Source organism: Tribolium madens, unplaced genomic scaffold (genome assembly GCF_015345945.1).
Source record: "Tribolium madens isolate multiple individuals breed KSU strain unplaced genomic scaffold, Tmad_KSU_1.1 Scaffold_1;HRSCAF=32;Tcas5.2_LG8, whole genome shotgun sequence".
Classification (NCBI taxonomy): Eukaryota; Metazoa; Arthropoda; class Insecta; order Coleoptera; family Tenebrionidae; genus Tribolium; species Tribolium madens.
The window spans coordinates 509,890-533,076 of record NW_025400984.1 but is presented as its reverse complement, the minus strand read 5'-3'; the positions used below and the strand labels follow the sequence as shown (position 1 = coordinate 533,076).

Sequence of the window (23,187 nt, the reverse complement as noted above, 5' to 3'; positions counted from 1 at the left end):
TCACTGCAATGGGCCTCTACGTCTTAGACATGGAACACTTCTTTTCAGTAAAACATTCCAACAGAAAAAATACTTTTCAATTAAATTATGTTTTCTTCAGATATTGGTGTCTCTGGTAACCTTGATTGTAATTTTGACTCAATTTAGTACTTCAGTTTGAGGCTAGGATGTCTACACACATAATTTGATTTGTAATATTTTATTATAACACTTAGATACAATTATTATAAGTCACAATAAAAAACATTTAGGTGTATAATACGTTTTGGTTTTTAATGAATTAATACTGCGTGGGCATTAAAAGTTGTTGATGTATTTTCGATTTTTCGTTTATGAGTGTTGGTTAAAAATTCTGATAATGAACTACTTTGTGTGTTTGTTGTTGATTCCCTGTTCCTTCTTCTCTTTTTCTTAAATAACCATTTAAACGGAGGCAGTGACCTAAAACAGTAATAACATGTATCTGAATAAATACGTGGTGAAGAGTGTTGAGTTAACAAAAAGTATTGCATCTTGCTTCTACTAATATCTATAAAAATAAACAAAACTAGTAAATAAAGATTTCTATTTTGTAAACAGTAAAAAGTACCATGCATTAAAATAAATTCATCAAAGCGATCTATGATTTTAAAATTAAGTTGGCGATATTGAATAATGTCGAGATGGAATAAGACATGAAAATTGACATGTGTTATGTTTACATTATTCAATGCTGCCAACTTAAGTCACAGTATATTTCGATCAGAAGTTTAATCCAAGGAAGGCATGGTGGAAACAAATCGAAAATGTAAGGTGTAAGTTCAACGAGAATGAATACAAGAAAACTATACATGAAAATAGAAAAAAAATGAAACCAGTTTCCTTCATGAATTGAACAAATATTTTTTATCTTAGTTCCAGTAATAATAATTGAAACAACAACTTCAAATAGGACCAAATATTACAATTCTGGTTCAAAAGATGTTATGCGTAGTTATACAACAAAAAGGGTTTTGGAACAACAAGTACTCAAAAAGGTTGAAATATTTATCATTGAAAGTAAGATTTTTTCTACCGTCAAAAATTAATGTCAAACTGTTTTGATAGTTTTTCAACATTTTCCCTGTGTTCCTAAGATAAGAATCTTACTTAGCATTTTCGGGTCAAGTTTGCTAACTGGTGGTGATAGGTATATAAAAAAATGGTTGTTCATAAATAGAAAATTTTGAAAGTTATTTTGTATTTATGCTTAAAACAAAATTGTGAAGAAATTACCTAAGTCATTTTATTGAAGTATTCGGAATTCCATTCTATAGTATATAAAACTGGGGAAATACATACCAGGTGAATAAAAAGTATGGAACCAAGCGTTTTTTTCGTAAACTAAGCACTTTACGAAAAAAATAATTAGTGTAGCGTAAAGTACAATTAAAATGTGACCATTTATCAAGAATAACATTTTTCGAAATTTCTTTTAGTTTTCGAGTTCTAGAAATTTTTTTTTTAATGGCAACCCACCATGGTAATTTTTTTAATTAAAGATTATGATCTAAAAATGACCTCTAATTAAATAAAACTGTTTTTTAGCCAGTACTTTTTTTTAATTAATTGTTAAAGTTGCGTTCCGAGCTCATCACGAAGATTTTCCGAACTTAACCGAAGTGGTTGTTTCATGCATTTCTATGCAGGTGCTTTGGGGTGGTTTCGAATCGACTAAAAATAGAAGAAAATGATTTGTTTTTACATTTTTTGATCCATCCAGAACCACCCCAATGCACCTGCACCAAAAACCGGGCTCTCCAACGACCAAAGTCATGAAACGACTCCCTCGTTCAAGTTCGGAAAATCTTCGTGATGAGCTCGGAACGCAACTTTAACAATTTATTAAAAAAAAGTACTGACTAGAAAAAAATTCTGTTTAATTAGAGGTAATTTTTTAGATCATAATCTTTAATTAAAAAAATTACCATGGTGGGTTGTCACATAAAAAAATTTTTTTTCCAGAACTCGAAAATTAAAAGAAATTTCGAAAAATGTTATTCTTGATAAATGGTCACATTTTAATTGTTCTTTACGCTATACTAATTATTTTTTTCGTAAAGTGCTTAGTTTACGAAAAAAACGCTTGGTTCCATACTTTTTATTCACCTGGTATATTGATCTAGTAGGACAAAGCACAATCAAATATTATTTTTAAATTCTTTATTAATTTCTGAAAATTGAAAAAACTAAAAAAAACCTTGATTAGTGACCGGCAGGTCAAAATTTAAATTTAATAAATAATAAAATGATATTATATCTACTAATGCTCAAAGATCAAACCTCGAAGTGAAAACTGTAGGTACTCGTGAGTAAGTTCGTACATTTAGCACAGAAGCTGTAAATAAACAGATTCCTTCAATTTGTTTACTTGCGGACTCGTGCTTCCTCTGTTTCACAAGTGGAACAAGGAAAGTATGTTCTTTTATTGATAATTTTTTATATCAAATTAGGCCCCTCTTAATGAAAAACTAATATCGAGCGATCAAGATAATTTGTAATCGAGTCATCGTACGAGAACGTTATGTCTGTTTTTGAACTAATTTCACGGGAAACGTCAAATAAAATGACAAGTCGTAAAGTAAAACGGCAAAATAGGCTGGAATTAGTCGCCGACATATAATAATACTAGGACCGTTCCTTTTTGAAGGTAAATTATAAATTTAGTTATTATAATTATCACCTTTTAGATCATGCCATTTTACCTTTCGACTTGTTATGTTACTTGACATTTTACAGACATACAGTTGGAGACAAAATACTTTGGTCGTCACTTTTGTGACACTTTAATGTAATTCAAGCTTTAACGTTAAAATGAATGACAATTTCAAATTATTGACAGCTATTATATTTTCCTATCAAAAATATGTACATACAACTTGTCAACTATGATTGACAGTAGCTAAAAACAGTCCTAAAGCATGCTTTACAATTTAATGTCACTCAAGTGACATTAACGACCAAAGTATTTTGTCTCCAACTGTACGTTTTCGGATCCAAAGATGTCTTGATTACAAATTATCTTGATCGCTCGATATAAACTTCATTTTTTTGTGGCTACATATGCAAACAGCCTCGGAATTCTTTTTTTAAATACTTCATTATACCTGATGCTGTCTAATTTCGTTTAATCGTCTTATAGACTTCGCTAACATTTGCATTTGCTAAAGTAGACAAACTTTCATCCCTACCATTTTAATTAAATTTTCTTTATTCCAGACAATTTAATGCTATATTTTTATAGAAACAACAATGATTGAGTAATTACAAGAAACACAAGAATATTTTATGGTTTTTACTTGTTTAAGGTTATCGCTATTCATAAATTTTCGTGGCGTCTCAAGGGATTTTTAAAGAAATAATCTCAGTGAAACATTTTTTTATTCAGTTCAGTAGGCTTTACATAATTTTGATTCGAAAAGACTAATGTTGAGTAATTTCTGTGGATTGGCTGCTGTGGAATTACATACTCAACATTCAGAAAAGGTCTCGTTAGTAAAGAAGTTTATGTATAAAAGGAGTTTTCCTTCAAACTTCTTTAATTTCACCAAAATTATAATAAGATATAATAAGTTTTGTTTGAGTGTTGTTGACAAAGTCTACCACAGTTGTTCCATATAATGCCTTTCGCTCAGTTATACACTGTTAATAGATTTCCAACTTAATCTTCAACTGTAGTGAGAAAATTTCCACATTAAGTTAATTCAAATTTGTTTAAGGTCTAGGTCTATAACAATTATGTAGTTATGCGTAATACAATATCTATGTAAATATTTAGAAACTTTCTTGTCTCAGATGAGAATCTTGCTTATACAAAAAACATTTAATTAAAGTTTCATAATTGTATTTAAAGAAACATTTAATTAAATGTTGACAAAATTTCATATTCTAAACCAACATTAACTTTAAAGTCCCTTTAAACTGGCCCTTAGATACCTAATAACTATAATTTTACTCGTATTTTTAAAACTTATTAAACGTTACATTAAAATTTGAAAAAAGATTCTCTCGTTCTATTTATTTAATTCCAAACTTAAACAAAAGTCGTATCGAGACATAGGTACAGTTTCATCAGTTTGTGTCTGCTCTTAAAATAAATCAACCTAGTTCAGAATTAATTTATTAAAGTGTAGCTTTTCGAAAACTCAATTTGTTCATCAAATTTATTTCAATTTGGTCCAAGTTAAAGTTGCAAACGTATATGTTTGGATAAACTACTTGACAGGAAACAAACAAACTTATTTTAATTTTGTTCATCTGGGTTTATAAAATTTTTTTGTTTTAACGTTATTCATTTGAGTTGAATTCGCAGTAAAATAAAATTGTATTTTATAAAAGATTTCATTTAGTAAAAAATTATTTACGTATTTTTGTAGTCGCAATTTTAGTTTGGCAGTATATTAAATTAAAAAAGGACTATTCAAACTTTTTCAGAGTCGTAGTTTTTGTATATGAATCATCCTGTATGTATGTCATTAATTTGTTAGTTATTAGGTCTTGCTTAATAATGGAAAAATAACTTTTCAAAGTTAATGTTTTTGTGAATTACTAAAATTATGTGCACAAGTAAATTCAGCAATATAAACAGTAGTGGTAGAGGTGCAATAACTTTATTTTTTGAAGTGAAAACAACTTATCCATTTGTTTTAGACGGTTGTGGATCAATAGATAAGACATGATTCATTTCGTTTTCGTCGACAGTTCAAAACAAAAAAAAATTGATAGTTTTATATAACTTTATTTTTGAACATTTGTATTTTTGATAGATGCATTTTTCTTAATCAAAAGAAGAGGTTTTGTTTTCGACGTTGGAAGGGCAAGCACCTATTGGAAAGGTCGAACTATAGAATGAATCTTTAGTTTTAGCGAAATTGTCTGTCTCCATTGTGTTTTCACAATTTAATATTTCGAACATATTTACAACAAAGTTTTAAATGAAAGCATAATTTGTTCATACTGCTTTTATACGTTGTTTTGAAAAATTAGGTAAGTATGTTGCTTTAATGTAGCGCACGGATGTGTTTGACATTGACACTGAAATATGGTTTGTGGATGTAATGGATTAAATGCTAAACAAAATCTGGCCAAACAAATCTAATGGAATGAAGTTGGTACAAGTAATTAAAAATGTGTTTAATAATATACCTAAATGTTCTTAGTTACTTTAGAGGAAAATATTGAGAAAAGAATACGAGTATAGACACTATCTACCAAATTATGTATAATACAGGATGTCTCACGAGTAATAATGAGCCTGAAAAAAGTTTTGAAGCAACCAACATTACATTTTAAAGATAACGTGGATATTAAAATATTTAGTTTTAATAAATTAAACATAGTGACCAAACAGCACTTTAATTTATAAAATGTCAAACCTTGGAGAATTTGGTGAGAATTACTAAAATGTTGTCGAAAAGACCAACAAGATTCTCATTTATGAAGAATGTTTGACAAACACTTCGCAGACTGCACGTTTCTATCCAGCGTGATATCCAAATAGACGGACTTACTAAAACTGGAGTAGTCATTTTGACTTATAGAAATTTGACAAAAATAAAAATACGATTACTTTGTTTAACTAATTAAAAGGAAATATTTTAATATCCACGTTTTCTATGAAATGTAATGTTGGTTCCTTCAAAAAATTTTTCAGGCTCATTATTACTCGTGGGAAACCCTGTATTTATTTATTTATTTTTGTTTAAATTAATAATTATACAGGGTTAGTCACAGGAGAGTTATTTCTGAAATAATTTGGGCAGCAACCCATTATACAACTCACATAGACGTCTAGCTTCCTCATTTTTAAAAATTATAAAATTGAATCCAAGAATACTTTGCATATTTTTCAATTTGACATTTAAAAAGAACAGTCAATTCCAAATCGAATGCATCCGGTCCTGAAACATGTCGAAAACTGGAAGCCAAGTTACGATAAGATTGGTCCCCAATAAAAGACTCCATTAGAGGACTGCTACTGGTCCAGAAAATGAAATTAAAGTCCTTGAAGCAGTAGACAATTACTGAATTACTTGTCATTTTGACGACTTCACTCATTTTCATCCAGCTCACATTGATTACTGAATTAATTTAAATAAAATATTATATCCAGTTACATTTGCTTTCAAAACTTTCGCGTACACCTATTTTTCGCTGTATTAAATCCGGGTTGTAATTAATCAATTTTGACATTTATATTTAAAAAGTCAAAATGCCTCGACTGTCAGAGCAAGACAAAGTTTTGATCCTTTCGAAGTTGGACGATGGGCGGAGCATAAGAAGGGTTGCTGCACATTATAGGCTAAATAAAAGCACTGTCTTACGAGTGAAGAAGAGGTGGAAACAAGACGGGACCGTGACTATAAGAAAATGCTGTCAGTGTCATCTTTAACCTAATTTTAAAATTTCCCTTTCACACAGCCAAAATTTTGCAAAATTGTTGTTACTTGATTTTAAATGTGTACGCGAAAGTTTTGAAAGCAAGTGTACATACGCTAAAGGTATTTTTGGTTTGAAAACCTAAAAATTGTTTAACACAATTTTAAAAACAATAATAATAAATTGCGAACGTCCGAGATTTTGACACGTCTCCTTAAATTATTTTTTTACTCCAAAACCAAAACCGGTACAAAAAAATTATAAGTTACATAAATTGTTTAAAAATAATACTAATACACTCGGATAAGGTCGGTCTATTTAAGAATCACCCTGTATGTTAAGTTGTTATAGAGTAAGTACTTTACAATAACAGTAAATCAAAAGAAATATCACCAAAATATTGATTTTCATAGCAAATTATGTCTGTATTAAATTTCATTAAAATTGATTACACAATTAAAAAGTTATTATAGAAAATTGAAAATGATTTTTAAACTTTTAAACGGTGCAATTTGGTATAAAGGTAAGTGGGGCCAAAACGCTTCATTTTGGTTTGGGGAACCTCAGGTTACTTTTTGTTCCCATCTTCTTGTATACAGGCTGTGTCAAGACTCGCATCCCAGAGATAAATTTCAAGTAGAACATAGAAAAAATGTTTAAAAAATTCTATTTATAAAAATTTTGATATTATTATGGAATTTAAATTTGCAGTTTGATTTTGACCAAAGAAATTCCGTATCCTTTTTTTTGCATTTTCCTCCCCCCCATGATTATGTATTGGTAAATTTAATTTTGTATTTAATCTAGTGGACTTAGTTGACAATGAGAAACCACACACAGGCTGGATTATAAAAAATGCCCGAATCCATAATTTCATTACTTTTAAAAACGTTACAATACTTCTGTGATCAAAATTGAACAGTTTTTTTTATCAATCGTTTGCTTGTTTTAGATAAAATGAATAAAAATGTTCTAATTTTTCTACAGCCTCCTTTATTTCATTTAATTTTTAAACTGCCTAAAATCAAAAATTAATGATAAATAATAGTAGGTGAGCTTGTTGAAAGACAGTTTAGTGAGGAATCCAAAAATAATAAAATATACCGGGTGTTCCCTCTCATGGTGGAGCTTAAAAAACGAACACCCTGTATAGTATATTCATTTTTGTTTTAGACCAGAGTATGCTATTTTATTGTCATACAGCCACAGTCACATACAATTCGCTAAATTTCCATAGCCTACTCTGCTTTAAAAGAAAAAATAATGAATTATTCTCTCCCAATACTTCCAATGTGGGGTTTAGCAGGAACAGTCTGTAGCTACTTATTAAAATTTTCAGATATACTTAATTTTATTTACACTTTATATAGGATGTCCCAGCGAGTCGGTAAATCCATTACTGACTTTTAAATGTTAAAATTTTAAATGTACTAATTTAGTGCATCGCTTCAAATTATTTTCAACGTGTTCCTAAAATAAGTTACAATACAAACTTATGTTTTTAAATGAAACACTATAGGCATGTTATCTGGTAATTTTCTCTTTGCAGTTGTAAAAAAAAATTAGCTGCCTTAATTTTTGTGTAAAATTTTTTGAAAAAAAGGACGTTTCGTTCAAAAACAACTTATTTCAAAATTAAGCAAAATCGAGCAATAAAAGTTTAGCTTAAAGACATTGTAATAAATTAAAAACATATGAAGTTTCATTGAAAAAATCATACATTTGGATTTAAACTTATTTTTTAATTTTTAACATATAAAGGTCAATAATGAACTTTACCAACCCGCTGGGACACTCTGTATATTTTTTCTAATTTCAGTAACACTGAGATATGAAGCACCAACTAAGCACTAACTACTGACGAGAATTTGTTTTATGTTTCTCGAATGCATGCACTACTAACCCTAAAGTCCGACAGAAATGTGTTGAAAACAGGCAGTAAATGATGGGGTTAGCTGCTGAGTTCAGTGGTGCTAAACTTTGGATAAAAGTAGCAATAGCTATATTGGTCTGAGTCCCTGGTATTTGTCCAAACACTTGTAACAAATCAAAAATTATATAAGGACTCCAACATAGAATAAAAACTGTAAAAAGAAAGAAAAGGTAGCTTGTAACAGAAGGCAAAATTTACTAAATTCCGTATAAAATACTGAATTCAGTAAACTTTTTATTTTCAAATATTTTTTACAAACCGCTCACTATAACAAATGTGATTTTAATCGTCTTGACTTTGGCTCTTGGAATCAATCCTCTAGAACTTGCTCTTCTAGAATTATCTGAGCCATTAGTTGCTTTGGTATTTTTGATAAAGCCTTTGGCATTTTTCGACCAAATGGTGATAATGATGATGGCATAACACGTCGCAATAATTGACGCAGGAATGATAAAGAGTGAGAGCGAGACTAGTGTCATGTAAACTTGCCATTTCCATTGAGGATAAAATTCTATCCAGCATTGGAGTTTATCTTTTACGATCTTCTCTTCGTAGAAGATTAAAATTGGTAACGAATACAGAGCACTGAAGAACCAGGCGGCTAATATTAGATATCTAGCACGTTTCCCTGCAAAAACATTTAATATTACACTTGAATTTTACCTAAAAATAAACAACGAAAATATTGAAAAATAGAAACAATATTTATACTTACAACTGCCTGAAAATTTCATGGGGTGACGAATTGCGTCATATCGATCTATACTTAAAGCAACCAAAACATAAGTCGATGCATATGTTACCATTACCTAAAATAAATATTTTTTTAATATTTTTTTTATATTTATATTCTGCGATCTAGACCTGGAGAAAACGTATCACTTTACAGGCAATATTGCCGGCATACCATGCCACTGTGGTTTTCCAAATTATATCTGTCAAAACATTAATCAAACCCACACTAAGGTCTGCAACAAAATTTAATGATGGGTTTGGATTTGATCGGTCTTTTACCTGCTAGGGCAAGGTGGGTTATGAAATAATTCATTCGACTTTTTCTAGATCGGCCAAAGAGAAGCGTGTATAACACACCCATGTTTCCGGCAACTATTATCACGAACAGTACCCATAGTAAGGTGAATTGTTCGGTCTGAAAGTAATCACGATTTTATTTCAAAAATTATATAAACACAATAATAATTAAAATTATTTTTAGTTATGTACATATTCATATTTATACTTTGACATTAAAGTGTATAGATTTTATGTGTCAAAATTTGTAATAAAATTCACAGGATCTTTCATGCTGAAGCAAGAGCTGCTTTTAAGAATTATGTAAATTTAATAATATTTATTTCGTACTCTATAAGTAAATTTAATTACACTGACATTGAAATTCAATTTATTTTTATGCTGATATTAAATCTTGGTCTCTTCCAGATTGCTTTCTGCGTAGTGAAAAACAAAAAAATGGAAATGAAAATTCTCTAATTAAATCGTAGAATGATAGTTTCACAAGTTGGTCCAATATTTTATGTCTCACTTGTTCACTATTGATCCATAATGACTTCGATTTGAGGTATATTATGAAGGAATTATATCCTAGCGCTAAGGGGTCGTTAAAGTTTTCATAATTTGCCACGATTCTTTACTTGTTTCTCAGGATACTGTGAGTTCATAAGCTACTTGACTTGATAATTTATCATATTAATTTGGACATTTCGAATTATTTTTTTAAATTTCAGCTGAAGCATAAAACGTTGTATGTACACTGCCGTTCAAAAGAAAAGTGTACATTTACTATTTCATCGTGGAATAATTTTCAGTCATATTTTTCATTGAATGTAATGATAAGAGCTCGCATTGTCATAAAACTAGAAGGAGGTTGGTCAATAAGTTCAGTTATACGAGAATTTCACCTGAAAGTTCTGTTTTTAAAATTGAAGGTCGTTGGGAACAGGACGCCACTTTATCAAGAAAAGCTGTTGTTGATCGTAGAGTAAATTTTGAGATTATACAGTATGTCCCCGGATTGAGTTTACAAGAGGAACAAAATTTGTACCTTTGATTTTACGCCAAAACTGGTAAGGAACAACATTTTTTGCTTTACCTGAAACGAGCAAATCTGTAATTAAAACTTCATTATTCTAACTCAGTAGAAAGAAAAGTTCATTTTTCTCTTGATTTTGGACTTGGAATAATTTTTCTCTGCTGTTTAAGTCCTATCACATTGGCTGTTTAATTTTTTTTTGACAATGATGTCACTTTGACAAATGAGTTTACGCAAGTTATATAACAAAAATGTTTAGAAAAATATAATTTTAATAAATAGCTACTCAAAGAAACAGCTTTAAGATAAAAACCAAAATCATTTTTAACTATCATTATGTAATTAATAAATTAATTGTCAAAGTGATATATAGTTGTCAAATAAATAAAACTGCCAATGTGATATGACTTAAAAACCAGAGAAAAATTATTCTAAGTCGAAAATACGGATACCTAAAGACTATGTAGTTCTCGGTAGTCGAAAATCAAGAGAAAAATTAACTTTTCTTTCTTTCTGAATCAGAATAAGAAGTTTTAAGTACAGATTTGTTCGTTTTAGGTGAAGCAAAAAATATTTTTCCTTTGCCGTTTTGGAGTAAAATCAATGATATTTTTTTTCCTCTTGTAAACTCGATCCGGGACATACTGTGTATTGTTAAGTTTTGTTAAACAATACATGTGCTACGTATTGTTGAACTTTTGTTTAGTTCAATATTTCCGATTTTTTTTTTTTAATATAAACGTAATAAAATTTATTCACTACTTATTGTACATATTTTGTTTTTTATGTTGGTATGACACTAAAATGTAATACTACTGTAAAGCAAATGTTACAAAGATTCAGAAAACTGAACAAAATTGGATGGGTTCCAACAAATGATACTTTATTGAGAGTGATCCATTTTTGTGAGATATTTGTTGGTTGTAATAAAGGATAAAATATTTTCTTAGGTCCTGTTCCCTGGTTCCCTCGAAGTTTATTGTTACAATAGCTACATATTTCGGCTATTTTTAGATAGCCATTTTCAGGCAATATTGTTTTATTCACTTCCGACCTAGCCCAATACTTCTACATCATTTTATAAAAATTTTCTAATTTTTTTTTCTCCAAAAATTTGCAAATAGCAATTTGACAATAATAAAAACCTTTTCAATTCAATTAATTCACGAGTATACCATGCGTTTACAGTTATTTTCGATACAAGTGCGCTGTCAAATTATTTTTCAGGTCTGAGACCGAATTTTGGGGCACGAAGCGAAGCTTAAATTTGAATTTTAAATGTGTAATTTCAATGATTTTCCAAAATCATAATAGTGTCGGGGCGTTGCTATGAAAATAGTGTTATATGTTATCTTTATGTCACACTTTTTAACACTACAGATAAAATAATATTAATATATGTTATAACATTATAACTAATGATAACATAATGTCATATTTTGTAACTAGTGATAAAATTAAGCACATTTGATAACTAAAATGTCATATCACAATGGTTGGTTTTCACAACCAGATTGGAAAAAATAATTTTATTAAATCCTGCTCTAAATTGAATTATTCAGTTTTATGTTGCAAAATTATTTACTTGTCTTCAAACTACAACACTTCTGGAAAGTAGCTCTCGTTCGAAGTAGAGTATGTGTAGAGTAGTAGTATGGTGTTTTTTCCAAAGCACTCTTCGCAAAAACGCTTTTTCTTAATTTTAATCAGTATGTAACATTTGATCATGTCGCGTGATACATCGTTGTAATCAGGAACAAAAAGACTTTTCAAAAATACAGAAATTTCGTTTATAAGAAAATCCAAAAGAAAATACAATGACAGATTTAGATTCCTTGTAAAAATGTGCCTTAAGAACGTCATTGCTCAAAACGTCTAGGTCTTTTAGTTTTCGCTTGAAAAAATAAAAACAATAATTACAAATTTCAGTTTTTTTCCAATAATTCAAAAACTAAAAATGACACATTAAATTTTGCCCTAATTTAACTAACCTCGTATCTCTTATAATAACTGAGATCCCCATGATGGAGCTCGAAAAACGGACACCATGTACAGGCTGTTCCGGTTAAACCTCACGTAAGAGGTATTGAGAGTTCCAATAATGATATTTATCTATAATTTTGTTTGTTGTATGGCCATAATCGGTTAGGTGCTGCTCAATAAAAATATTTACAAGGTGGTGGCAATTTCGTTATTTTAAATAGAAAGCTGTTTTTTATTACGTTTTTGGATTACTCAAGGGATTTTGGGACAGTTGTGATCGGTTTTCCCGAAACCTAAGTTTATCCGTTTTCGAAATATTTAGACTTTCTGATTTTTTTTGGATTTGCACCTTTCTTTTCAAAAATGAATAACTTTAACATTGTTAATTATTAAGGGCATATGAAAGAGAAAGTTTAGATCTTTTCTTAGCTGTATTTATAATTGCAAAAATAATTAACAAACAAAATTTAAGTTTACGATTATGAAACTTCTTTCTCTTTCATATGCCCAAATACGATTTCGTAGTACCTAATAAAAAATTGTAGAGTTATCGACTTTTAAATGAAAGTGAAATCCAATGAAATTTCAAAAAAGGCTAAATATTTTGAAAACGGTTAAACTTAGATATAAGGAAGGCTGATGAAAACTCTGTAGAAATCACTTGAGAAATCCGAAAACGCAATAAACAAAAAATAGCTTTCTATTTAAAATAACAAAGTTGAAATCCACTTCCGGTGTATCCGAAAGTGCCGCCATCTTGAAAATATTTTCATTAAGCGGGACCTAACCGATTATAGCTATAAACAAAATTTTAGATAAATATTATTGTTAGACCTTCTAATACTTCTAATGTGCTGTTTAACCGGAACAGCCTGTATAGCCTACCTATAATATTATATTAGATTTTTTTCATGTCGTGCACCATCTCCAGATAAAATTTGGCTTAGGTGATAATGATAAAATTTATCCAAAAGAACGGCCCATTTTTTTTTTGGTAAAATTGCAAAAAAAAATTATTAACCGTTTCCTTTTAAGATAAATAAAACAAACCTATTCTATTTTTTAGCTAAACAGTTTTTAAAAAAAAAATATGACAAAATTTTAATTGTCAGCACGATATGTTCAGTCATAAGCTTGTTGTAAGTTTGATTGATTAACAACAAAAAAAAAATGTACATTTGAAGCGAAAACTAAAAAAAATACGTGACAAATGTGATTGTCTCAAAATAATATAATTGATCCATTAGAGTTTTCAGAAGCTACAACAAATATTAATTAATATATACCTATTAACTATTTTTCTTTATAAATGTAACAATTAAAAGTTTTAATTGGCTTGTCAAAAAAGAGTTTTCCAAGAGTCTATACGGTAATGACACTCACACTCACTTCTAAATAGATAATGACAATTGGTTAATTATACGTTAATCTTTTAGTCGGCATCTTTAAAAAGATTAGTCACTCCTCACATCCAAGAGTTTCATTGTATTTTATTACTATCTACGTTTCATGTTTATCAAATTTTCAAATTCTGAAACGGCCTGTTTAATAACGGTAATTATATTTTTCCTTTACAATCATGCATGTTTCAGTTTTTATCCCGAGGTCTTAAGCGTAAAATTTGTGATTTCTACTGGGGTTCCATCGACCAAATTGTCTATAATTTTCCCACTTACAAAACATGTGGTAGTAATTCTCGAGGTTTTTGATCTACATTCGTTATAAATAAATGGTTTATTTTCATCTATATTATGATTAAGAAATATCAATTTTCCAAATTTTTTACTTTAGTTAAATTTGAACTTTTATTTCAGAAGATTATACGAGAAATGAGGACCTCGAGCAAATAGCGATCTGATTGAATTGGATGATTATTCACCTGAAAAAATAATGCGAAACGTCTCGTCGGCTTACCCAGTGAATTAAGTCACGTCTCAGTCATTACCAAAAAACTTAAACGAGGACCTGATTTCTAATGAAACTAAGCGGATTCGAAGATATTGAATAAGAGGAATAATTGAGAAATCACTACTTTGTTCTTTCTCTCTTACTAGTTTTTGGGATACAGTTACGCCTTAATTAACGCTAGATAATGAGAAATACGATAAGGGGTCTTATTCACTTAATAACGAGCTTGAAAACCAATTAAAAGATATATTCCGTTAAAGATAATCAATTCGTCAGAAAATTAAAGTTTTTCCAGTGCACAAGCTAAATTTAAATTTTTCCCGAGTACTTCCAACTTCTACTAATAAGCATCCTCTCTGCCTTTGCTGTAACACTGTAATTTATTGCTCCTTTTTCGATTCATTCTTCAAATAAATTAAATATTTGGTCAAACATCATATGCTGCACGAGGAAACATTTCTATTCAATGCAAAATCAATAAACTCTGTCAAAGGCCAAACAAAATTTCAAAAGGCACGGGTATATAAGGTATCTATAAACTGATTTATGATTTTTAAATTTATTTTCATTGAAGAATTTTATTTATATGCTGAGTTTTTATTATTTTCTGTTCAGGAGACTAGCTCACTGCAATTTTTAAATTCTTTTGCTAAACTAACTCCTTTTCGTCCAAGATTTTATCCTTTCATTGTACTATTTTAGTAATGAACTCAGTATCTTATTTTATAACAGATTAATACAGGGTGAGTCATATGTACTAAAGACGCAACCCAAAATACATTCCCAGATCCCACTATGGGTTTATTGGTGTTCTGTTTCAAATTTTTCAAAGATATAAACATAGATACCTGTGATAACTTTGACAAATTTTATAAATGATACTTTTGACGGTACAGATTCAGCCACAGCATTTTGTGTATTCTCCATTTGTCAAGATCATATCAGTTTTTTCGCCATTTGAATACATACATTTGAGAGAACAAAATTGAATTTTTGACACTGCCAAATTTAACTAATGACATAATTACTTTGATTTGAATTTATTAAACTAAATTTTTCATACGTACAAAAAGCAAAGTTGACTGTGAAAATGTATTTTGGGTTGCGTCTAAAAATCGGTCAGGGTCTTTATTATAAGTGACTCAGCCTGTATAAGCTAAATTTTGTATAACATTAAAAAAATTATGTGTTTGCAACTAATTAAATAAAGAACCATTAAATCATTTAGTTTTTAGTGGCTGTAAGTTGTACAAGATGTCATTTAATTTAATGTATTTTTTTTTATTTTTTATCATTAAAAAACTCACAACAAATCTATAAATCGACGAAGTTGAAAAGACTTGAACTAAGACCTACTTTAACGGGAAAACAAATCTTTGAAATAGCTCTATATTTCGTACTAAACTTCAGTATGCTGATAGATCAATGGCCCGGTAGCATCTATAAGACATCTTGAGAGTGTTCAACTGTTCACATTTTCACTTTTATTTAGAAAAACTTTAGTAAATAATTAAATCAAATGTTTTATTAAATCGGGAGCGTTAGCAACAATAAACAAAATTTGCATTGGTTATAAATATTTGTCTTTGTTTTTTACATGTTTACTCGATTCAATTTATCGAAACTGAGATATTTTTGAGTCAATTAAGTTAACTGAAAGCACAGGCAAAAAATATAAAGGAAAAATATAACTTTTTATATGTGCAAATACACGAGGCAATTATTCTATTATTGTTTTATTGGAAATAGAAACTGCAGTCAAGGACTTTATTTCAAAAACCCTCTCCTAATACAGTTTCATATGCTCTTTTATTCTTTAGTACCCAATTTACATTTTTAGTGAAATATTAAAACAGTATAAAATTAGGTGTAATAGACTGTAAATGTAACGAGCATCACATTCATTTAATTCCTATTTGCCCTTTAATGATGAAGGAAAAGTGTTTTCTTGTTTTTTTCAAAAGTTTTTGAATTTTATACACTTTAATAAATCGTTATGACAAAAAGTTGCAGTTATAAGTCAAGATATGTATTGTTTTATGATAAAGTTGTTAATCTACAGTGTGTCAGAACTCGCGCCCCAGAGAAATATTTCAAGTAAGATAAGATACCAGGAACATGGAAAAAATGTTTAAAAAACTATCTGTCAAAAAATTTTGACATTTATTTTTTGACATTTGAAATTTTTTTTGCTTTATTATCAAAAAGACAAGACCAATAATAGCCATTGTGAATTCAGTTATAATTATTTTTCAAAATTTGAAATCAAGAAATTGTTGCAATATTCGGCAAAAAAATTCAGAAATACCTCTCTCATGATTAATCCTGTATTACAATTTTTCGCATACTTCAAGTTCATCCATTATATCTTCTTTCATTATTTAATATACACTTCTCTTACACCTAGTGTATGTTTAAAATAAAATTTTGAATTATGACCCAACTTTAAATTATTATGTCCAAAAATAAAATATTTTTAATGCTTTTTTTCAGTTAATTACAACGAAAAATCATTCAAGAATTATGTAAGGCATTATGTCAGTGAGAAAATCTAAAACTTTGTTAAACTCAGTTTCGTAAATATTACTCTAAAGACGTGAAGAAAAAATGTACTTTGATTTATCTCTGAAGCGTAATTACGAGAATCGACGTCTTCCTGGCTCTAAAAATCAATTAGATGTCTTAAAGTGAAGGTAGCGTTTCTTATAACAAATTTAACGTTGTGGTCTCACTGATTTACTGTAATTTGTTCTAATTGAATAATGTCCGTCACGAACACATTTGCTGTTTCTCCCTCCATTTTTAAAGTATAAATTGTTTCTTGTTTCCAGGGGAATGAAAATGTACTTTTTAATTACGTATAAGCAGGAACATTTAATTAAAATTATGTTCTTTCATCTTTGTGAATATTGTCTTCTTAAAGTTAACATGCTGTAAATGCATTAAACAACCGATTCCAATTCAAATTTCATTAATTTTCTATTTACATTTCTGCAAATATGTTTCTTATAGATGCTACGGTCTTTTAGTTAATTTTCTACACGTTAATTTAAGCCATTCTCTTTCATATGAAAGGGTTTTGATTTTTACAAATCCGAACATTTTCTCTTGACATTATAAAGCACCCACTTTTAAATCAATAGCATCCATCAGACATAATAATGTCACAATGGAAACATTCAAATTCAAACCTTATATAACCCCTTTCTGCAAAACAGCTCTTGTGAATTTATTTTGAATCATTTTTTTCTCTCCCGACAAAACCACGTGGAGACATTAATCAAGTTTATTCGAATTGCAAATTCGAGCGCAACTACAAGAATAGGAAACGCATATAAAAGAATTACTTATTATAATATTGTATATGATTAATATGTTGTTGCTCTGATATACAAAATAAAGATTTTTACTGGCAATTTCAAATAAACTATTTCTGCCTGGCAAACCATTTTCAACATATGATTCTAAATTTCAGGTGACCATTATTGTTTTTGGCAACCCTGCATTATTGATACTCCTAACTTGTTATATCAGGATATTTTAGCTGACGACTAAGCCAGAATGACAATTGCCAATAAAAGTTATACGTTTGAATTTTTTTAACTGCAATTTACTGCAATTAAAAAAAATAGCTTACTCCTATTTTTTAAATTTTAATAGATTTTCAGTATTAGGGCCAAAAAAAAGCAATTTTAGGTCGCTTGACGTGATAGGCCGAGTTCAATAAAAATCACAGTAATTTATAGTCATTAGACTTAGAAACCTATTTGGTGGTTCTATTATTCCTGACAACCTAAATTTTAATATACATAATATTTGAAAAAAATGTTTAAAAAATTTTATCTGTCAAAAAATTTGGACATTTTATTTTTTGACATTTGACATTTTTCATGTCTGTTTAATGCTACCGATGATCTTTTATATGTTTACAAAAACTTTGACTATAAAAGCTACAAATGCAGGGTGCGCCAGAACTCGCGCCCCAGGTAAGGTAAGGTAAGATACAAGGAACATGGAAAAAATGTTAAAAAAATTTTATCTATAAAAATTTCGAAGTTATGAGGGTTAAAATTTTGCACTTTAACTCTATTTATTTCTGTTGGAAAAATCATTCTCCAAGTTTTTTTGCTATAGGCTATTAAAAGAGGAAACAAGGAAACTGTATCCTAAATTGCAACTCTTTTCAAGGTTATTTGTGGCTTTAATCGCCAAAATTTTTGTACCTTTACTAAATAATTGTAAAAAAACATATACAAGATTATCAGTATCATTAAGTAGACATAAAAAATGTCAAATGTCAAAATTTTTTGACAGATAGAATTTTTTAAACATTTTTTTTCATGTTCCTGGTATCTTACTTTATTTGAAAATTTTCTCTGGGGCGCGAGTTCTGGCGCACCCTGTAGTTACAAGTCAGTAGAGCTTCTTTGTTTCCTCTTCTAATACCTTGCAGCAAAAAACATGTAGGTAAAATTGTTTTGCTAACAGAAATAAATAGGGTCAAAGTGTAAAATTTAAACTCCCATAATTTCTAAATTTTGAACAACCAATCAGATTTCAGGATTTTGAAGTTAATCACGATCACGATTGACTTAATTTTTATTTAATTCGCTTTTTGTAAACTCACCCTCAAATTTTGAATATTTATTGTTATTTAAACAAAAACTTGTATGTATTTATACATGCATACCTCAAAATTTACAAGTTAAAAAACGCCATGAATTAGTCACGAAACAATTAAGATGTAATTTTCGTACTTTAATAGCAATTTTTTAAGTAAATTTTGTTTCATTTAAACTTTTATACAAGGGTGTGTCAGAACTCGCGCCCCAGAGAAAAATATAAGGAACATGGAAAAAATGTTAAAAAAATTTTATCTATAAAAATTTCTAAGTTATGAGGGTTTAAAGTTTTTATTTTGACTATTTATTTCTGTTGCAAAAATAATTTTCCAAGTTTTTTTGCTATAGGCTATTAAAAGAGAAAACAGCTGTATCCTAAAACAAGCTGAATCCTGAATTCTAACACTGTTAAATGTTATTTGTGGCTTTTATTGGTAAAATTTTTGTCCCTTAACTAAATAATTATAAAAAAACATATACAAGATCACCAGTATCATTAAATAGATATAAAAAAATGTCAAATTCTATCTGTCAAAAAATTTTGACATTTATTTTTTGACAGATAGAATTTTTTAAACATTTTTTCATGTTCCTGGTATCTTACCTTACTTGAAAATTTTCTCTGGGGCGCGAGTTCTGGCGCACCCTGTATATTTGGCTAAAATCATATTTATCGAGATTTGATTATTCTACAAAAAAAACTTTTAAGAGATATAAGTAATATTAATGACTATTCAATTCACATCTCTTTTTTCAAATATTAACCAATAAGTAGCAGATATTTACTTTCGCATCTTAGAAACAACCAATTCAAGCGAATATTCCACTCGTGATAAAATGTTACTTGGATATTCCACGTTGATATGAAAACGCCATTTGGTTCATTGAATAGTCTGTTGAATACAATTCGTAGTCAAAAATTGTAGAATATTTTTATTCATGTAGTCATTAGGCTTGCGAACACTATTCGTGCTACGTACTCATGGTGTATCATAAAGTGATGACTATTCATAAAAATATTCGTCAATTTTTTAATATTAAAATAAAAATGAAAAGTTGAAATTATTACTTTCAACTTTGATCATCTTTCATGAATAACTGTGATTACAATTATTTCAAGAATAGTAGACAAAACTAACGCCTGTTTATTTAAATCTGGCGTCATAGTTGGCAGTGATATGAGTGAGTTGTGAACGGACACAATTTTTAATATTCCCGACGAGGTGTCATATGTCAGATTAATAACTTTCATTACGATGGTTCGTTCACAATCGAGCTTCATGGCTAGCTTTGACGTCAAATTAAAAAAAAAAAATACTACTTATAACCAAAATATTGTCTTTCTATTATGTACCGTGCGATCAAAAAAAAAAGTAAATTAGAGTAGGCGTCGATTAAATTCTACAGTTGGCAACACATTGGCCAACACATGACCATTCACCGTTTTCGCCTTGTACAACATTTTTGTAATAACATGCAACAATAAAAATTTTCTGCTCTAAAGTAAAAATTATTTCACTCAAAATGAATAAAACGCAAACTTGTCAAAGTTTGACGTCAAAAATCAGGATTGCTCTCTGAAGGACTTTAATCACCGCCTACTCTAATTTATAATTTTTTTTAATGGGTACTACATAGGTTGAATAACAAGAAATTCCAGAATGTTTAATTCAAATTTAGTTAAAAAAAACAAAAACCATTCTTTTTAGTGAAATGTGATTTGGCTTAGATTAACTTAAACAACCAATTACAGTTTGTGGACTTTTTGACAAAGTTACATGTTAAGGATAATAATAGTTATTTACGTGTGCGGGGCTGTTAAAAGTCCGTAACGACCGAGGGAATTGTTTGATTAATCCTTGATCCTCCCGCGGAAAGGTTGTGGTGGCACTTGCTACGTGCAAGGCATATAAATATACAGGGTGCCCCAGAACTCGCGCCCCAGAGAAAAATGCCATATAAGGTTAGATACCAGGAACATGGAAAAAATGTTAAAAAAAATTTATCTATAAAAATTTTGAAGTTATGAGGGTTTAAAGTTTGCACTTTGACTCTATTTATTTCTGTTGGAAAAATAATTTTCCAAGTTTTTTTGCTATAGGCTATTAAAAGAGGAAACAAGCTATATCCTAAATTGTAAATCTGTTCAATGTTATTTGTGGCTTTTATTGGCAAAATTTTTGTCTCTTTACTAAATAATTGTAAAAAAACATATGCAAGATCGTCAGTACCTATCCTTAAATAGATATAAAAAAATGTCAGATGTCAATAAATAAATGCCTAAATTTTTTGACAGATAGAATTATTTAAACATTTTTTTCATGTTCCTGGTATCTTACCTTACTTGAAAATTTTCTCTGGGACGCGAGTTCTGGCGCACCTGTATATTTGTCAATATTTGAAGGTTTGAACTATCAAAACTGTCAAAAAAACCGACGTTAAAAAAGGTGGACTGTTAAAATCTTTTAACGGCCCTGTGTGTTAGTAGGATGTTATTGACAAGTAAACCATTGCAAATTGTTGAAAGTCATTTATACCATAACAAAATATGTAGTACCACGAAAATAAATATTCGATTAGTTTTCAAAACAGATCTTTCATTAAAAATCTCTAATTTAAATAACCACGAAGTCCCTTAAGTGTTGTATTTGTTTTTTACTTTTGTAGATATCAACGTATTTAGAAAAGGCTGAATCAAGGTAAAACAAAATTAAAAATTATGATCTTCGTATGCAACTGATGGTTTAAAAACAAATTTCTCATATTATGCCTTTATTTTAAGATACACTGCAAGGCCAGTCAATTTAAAAGCATTGTTGTGATAACAGCAAAGGCAAATTTATTTTTAATTAAATAATCAAATGTTTTATCCTGGTATTTTACCTATAACCCATGCGTTGAAAGCCTCATACGTTACAAAAATAAACATACACTTGTGTTTTTCAACATTTAACCAAAGTTATGTATTTACAGATAAAAATAATATTTTGAATCAGTTTTCCATAAATTACCATCATTGCGGAAATACAGTTAAGTTTATAAATTATGCGCCCTTCAACTTAATTAAGTTTGTTGGAAGTTAAGAAGAAAAAATCGCGACGAGAAAGTGAATCTGATGCGTGAAAGTGCGAAAAAAACTGCGAAAATTTGATTTATGCTGTTGTGATTATTATTAATGCTCCGCTTTGTCGCTAAATTAAATTTGTTTTTGATCAATAACTCGCGCGAAAAAACGACGTGTAGAAACAAAGGACGAAAGATTTTAATTGGTCCATTACTTCCAATAATGTACTAAGCCACATGAAAGACTGTCACTTAATTTATGAATGCACTCACCTCGAAAAAATAAAAAGCGTCTAAAGAAGTGTTGTTTGAGTCGGTTTCGTTTGCATCTTCCATGTATGACATGTCTCAAGATGTAGTTACATGTTGGCCCGTTTCTAGCACAAAAATTCGGAGAGTACTGGCCGAAACGCGGCAATTTTTTTATTATATACCAACAACTTAATTCCAGACACATGCGCGCTAGACGATTTCCTAAAAAAATACAGATTTGCATTTTATTTAAATTGATCAGCATCGGTAAAACAGTGTTGGACAGGTACAATTGATGCATTATTGTTAAAAAAATATTTAATTAGTTCCTAATTCGATGTCAGAGGCGTCTGAGAAACTCTGCTGTCTTCACGCAAGCGGTGCGGTGGTTTTAAAATTGAATAAAGAGACGAGGAAATTGCTAAAATAAACCTCCAATTAACACACAATTTTTGGCCAATAAGATTTTTTCGAGTTACAGTGCCGGCCAATGGCGTTGTGCAATTTCGGTGAAACTGAATATTTTTTAAGGTGAATGGTGTAATTTTCTAAATTTCGTGACTAAAATTGCGAGGATGGATTAGTTGAAAAAATTGTCCAGGGAATGACGCAAATTTGCCGAACATAATGAATTCTGATCTGAAATATTTCGTGGGGACCGTATTTTCGTATTCGAACAATTGTCGCGATAATTCACGTTAAACGTGGGTAAAAAACTAATGGAAAGCGGAGAAGAGTAATTTACGATACAGTTATTACGATTTTATGCCTAGATTTCTTCATTCATGGCATGGGCAGAGGACTTTTGTGCGAGACTGAATGGAAAACAAATAGAGGAAAGTTTGACGAACTGAGAAGTTTCACCCGAACATTTTGTTTCTTTGACACATTGGAGATTATTCGGTTAATCTAATCGAGGAAAAACTCTTTCAGAAAGTGCAGTGACTGTGAAGAAGGGAAACTTGTTGCATTTTAAATGA

General features: G+C 29.6%; 1 protein-coding gene across 4 annotated transcripts; it reads right to left on the bottom strand.

The window, feature by feature from the left end:
• Positions 1–203: 203 nt before the first annotated feature.
• Positions 204–22,346, bottom strand: LOC123003712 (cardioacceleratory peptide receptor). Of its 4 annotated transcripts, none has more exons than XM_044396667.1 (7): positions 22,229–22,346; positions 9,344–9,479; positions 9,194–9,297; positions 9,045–9,138; positions 8,589–8,957; positions 8,300–8,480; positions 204–441 (listed from the first exon to the last, which is right to left on the bottom strand). In XM_044396667.1, exons 1-7 carry the CDS (start codon positions 22,298–22,300, stop codon positions 273–275), a joined length of 1,125 nt encoding a protein of 374 aa, XP_044252602.1. In that variant the 5' UTR covers positions 22,301–22,346; the 3' UTR covers positions 204–272. The 4 variants fall into 4 exon arrangements, 3 of the variants coding, with proteins under 3 accessions (XP_044252602.1, XP_044252603.1, XP_044252604.1); XM_044396668.1 differs by having other exon boundaries at positions 8,300–8,432; XR_006412646.1 differs by having other exon boundaries at positions 308–441; positions 8,300–8,432; positions 8,596–8,957.
• Between the last annotated feature and the right edge of the window lie 841 nt (positions 22,347–23,187).